The sequence below is a fragment of the Vicia villosa genome, linkage group LG1 (genome assembly GCF_029867415.1).
Source record: "Vicia villosa cultivar HV-30 ecotype Madison, WI linkage group LG1, Vvil1.0, whole genome shotgun sequence".
In the NCBI taxonomy this organism is placed as follows: Eukaryota; Viridiplantae; Streptophyta; class Magnoliopsida; order Fabales; family Fabaceae; genus Vicia; species Vicia villosa.
The window spans coordinates 160,476,280-160,479,919 of NC_081180.1; the positions used below are offsets into that span (position 1 = coordinate 160,476,280).

The 3,640-nt window shown below is 32.5% G+C and overlaps 1 protein-coding gene across 1 annotated transcript; it reads right to left on the reverse strand.

Annotated features, from left to right (window-relative positions):
- Positions 1-2,368: 2,368 nt before the first annotated feature.
- Positions 2,369-2,890, reverse strand: LOC131619703 (uncharacterized). The gene has a single exon (XM_058890774.1). It carries the CDS (start codon positions 2,849-2,851, stop codon positions 2,507-2,509), a length of 345 nt encoding a protein of 114 aa, XP_058746757.1. The 5' UTR covers positions 2,852-2,890; the 3' UTR covers positions 2,369-2,506.
- Positions 2,891-3,640: the final 750 nt, after the last annotated feature.

The window sequence follows — 3,640 nt, forward strand, 5'->3', positions numbered from 1 at the left end:
GCTTACAGAGTTTTTAACTCCATAACTAATGTAATGGTGGAATCCATAAATGTTGTGGTTGATAATTCAAACACTGAAAAAAGGGATTGACGTCGAAGACGATGTTGGAACATCTTCTCTGTAGACTGATGAGGCAAAAAGAGATGCAAACATTGAATCCACTATGGAGCCAACAAGTATTGAACCAGATAGTTCTCAAACAAACAAAGGTCCCTCTATTAGAATTCATAAAAATAATCTAAAGGAACTCATTATAGGAAACATTAATGAAGGGGTCACTACTAGGTCGAGAGAGGTGATATCAAATTCATGCTTTGTCTCTAAAATTGAACCTAAAAATGTAAAGGAGGCAGTTTTAGCATTAACTTATACTCAAATGAACAAGCTTCCTTTCCATAGATTTTCCCTTCTCCAATCCTGAGATCAGGTATACTGAAACTAACACTTTTAGCATTAGCTTAGATTCAAATGGGAAAGCTTCCTTTCCATAACATAGTTTCTTCAATTTTATAAATTAGATAGGAGTAAAGTTGATTTCTAGCAGAGGGCGACCACATATAAAAGATGTCAGTGGATCAAGCACCCTTCATGACTTGAGTTGTTGTTTGTCTGTTATAATGCATTCTTCTCTTGTAAATTTGACACTCAATTTCTGATCACATAATTGGATAATACTGCTGAAATTAGCGGTAAGACCATAAACACACAAAACATCATTAAGACAAAAAATTCCATGATAATTCAACTAACTCTTAGCATCAAATTTTCATTTTGCATTGTCACCAAAGTTAACATCGTTGTTGTAATAGAGCTTATATTATTTAGATAGCTTCTTTCACCAGTCACGTGTCTAAAAAAACTGCTCTTAAAATACCAATTTTCTCTAGATGGAACTTTGAGACTAGGGCAAACAATATTGGCTTCATGCTTAGTCTTGACATGCCAAAATTGTTGAGGAAGAATGTGAGATTTTATACTCTATCATGGATAAAAAAAATTTATGAAGATTTCTCCCCTATAATCTATAATAGTAAGTATGAATATGCGTAGTGAGGTCTGTTGATAGAAGGCCTAATTAGGGAATTATTATGTTGGTAATAATATGCGGAAGGTTGCTAAGACATTTCGGTTTCCAGTTTTTGAGTAAGAGGAACAAACGTGGTATTTGGGGTGGATATACTGTTAGTATATCCAAGTCATTTAATGTTTTTTATAGTTTACCAATACTCAAAACGTAATCATGGTTATCATCTCCAACATTCAACATACGCACAAATTTGGTCATTCCTTCAAGTTCAAAATTGATATGTCCAATTTCCTACTTCAACTCAACAATAGTTACTATGATTTCTTAGAAATTAGAACAATTAGCTTGAATATGCTCAAATATTTCAAGTTTATGATATTTTACCTTTGAATATGATATGATAGCTAGGTTTTTGTCTTTCACCATCTCTACCTCTATGCTGAAATTTACCACTTCTTTGAGTTTTTTGTTGATTGCGTTTGACATTAGGAGAAGCATTGCTACTAGATCTTTTGTTAAGTCTTCTCGTAACCCTGATAACTTTTTTTGCAGGCATAGCATTAGATTCAACAATATTTTCATCATTGCCATTGAGTATCTAGTATTCATGATCAATCGTATTTGCTTTAAACCCCACTCTTTAATTTGTTTTTCTTCTCGGATTGTTCATTAATAACCATCTTAAAAGTGAGTAAGGAGCCAAACGTTTCATCAACTTTCATTGTGGGAAGATCCTATACTTGCTCAATAGCAATAACCTTAATGGAAAATCTCTTCGGCGAAAACCACAAAAATTTTCCTACAAGCTTCTCTTCTAACATATGTTCACTAAGAGAAAAAGAGTTATTAGCGGAGTAACATAGATTAACAATGAAATCAACAATAGTTTCCTCCTGAAGCAACTTCAAGTTTTCAAATTTGGTAGTGAGATGTCGAAACCTTGACATCTTAAATCTGAGATTCCCTCAATTCCATTCAAACACTCTCTTAAGTATTTGTAAGCCTTTAATAATAAGAAAATAATAAACTTTATGAAAGAAAACCACATATATGTTTCTCGAATAATGGTAGAAAAAATCACAGAGATAAGTTAAACACAACTGATACATATTTTGTTTCTTATTCAACAAAACATCCATTACTAGTCCATGTAATGACGATATATTTTCTCTTTATTAAAGTCAATTAGAACAACAGACCCATTAGATTTTCTCAAACAAATTTATATCATATAAATCTTTTCAAAAATAATTTAAAATAAATCATACATATTCTAAAACAAAACAAAAAAATATCTTTTTTAAAATAAATCTCAGAACCCAAAAAAATAAAAAACTTGATTTATATATAATTCGTTCTCAAAGATAACATAGCTTATATGTCTCAACAACTTGACATCACTTATGAGTTTGACAATAAAAATAATTCAATTCATAAATGTATTTAAATATAACTAATAAAATGAAACAAAAGTCTTAATCATCCATCCTCCCACAAGCCCACAGCTCGAACAACGCAAGCTGATGAAGCCACAGTGAGTGCTGCAAAAACGGGTGGAACAATGAGATCAACTTTAGACTTGGCAAATAGCTGAGCAGGGATACAGAATGTGTCTCCTGGAACATCCAATGGAACTCTAATTTCATTACCATTGCACTTGTTAGATGGTGAAATGGCAAAGACAAAAGCAACCTCAGAGGAAAATGAGGCCACTGCCACTGTCATTGTCAGTGCTGTAACCCAAGTGACAGCATATATTAGTATAGGCCATTGTGTCGTGAGATGAAAGTGCAAACGAAGGAAATCATAGAGCCATAAAGACATTGTGATTTGTGGTCCGGGAAGTAATGGGTTTAGAAGATGGCCGTAGGTTTTGTTTTGAGGATGAATTAATGTCTCTGTCTATGTAGAGATTAGAAGCTTAAGAATGAGATTAGTTGAACGACTCTATTACCTAATTTATTTTAATTATATTATGTTTAATTGGATATTGGTTATTGATTGGTTATTGATTAGTTAGGTTAGATTAAGAAAAAAATTGGCTTAATTGAGTGCAGTTATAATATGCTTTTTATTATGGAGTGGTTGAATATTTTGGTGGAGTTGGGGGTACGAAAGAGATGGGCAGTTGATATGACCATGTGATTGCATGGTACGGTAGAGATGTAGGCAGGTCTTGTGGATTCAGTTAACCTATATATGAATATAAGAAGAAGCTTTTAAATAGCATGGAATATGGAAATGTCATTTTCTATTTCAGGACCACATGGAAGGCATTGATTTCTCGATATGTAACCACATTCCAAAGCATACATCGATGTGTTAAAATGGGTGATAATAGTAATATTGGAGTAGAATGGACCTAGAGTCAACTATGACTGATCTGATCCATTGTATCTTTAAAATGAACATGAAGAGAACTCATGGCCACCTCCATTTCAGATTAATTGTAGATGTGGTAAAATAGATGGATTGGATGGATATGGATTGTATTGTTTATGGATGAATTAAAACAATCAATTAATCCATTAACAATCCACTAACATAATAACCTTTAAAAAATCAAATTCAATCCATCAATTAAGGATAAAATCAAATCAAATCCATCCATTA

Bases quoted from the DNA above. Each gene is read 5' to 3' on its own strand.
- LOC131619703 (XM_058890774.1), bottom strand. From the start codon at position 2,851: ATGTCTTTATGGCTCTATGATTTCCTTCGTTTGCACTTTCATCTCACG.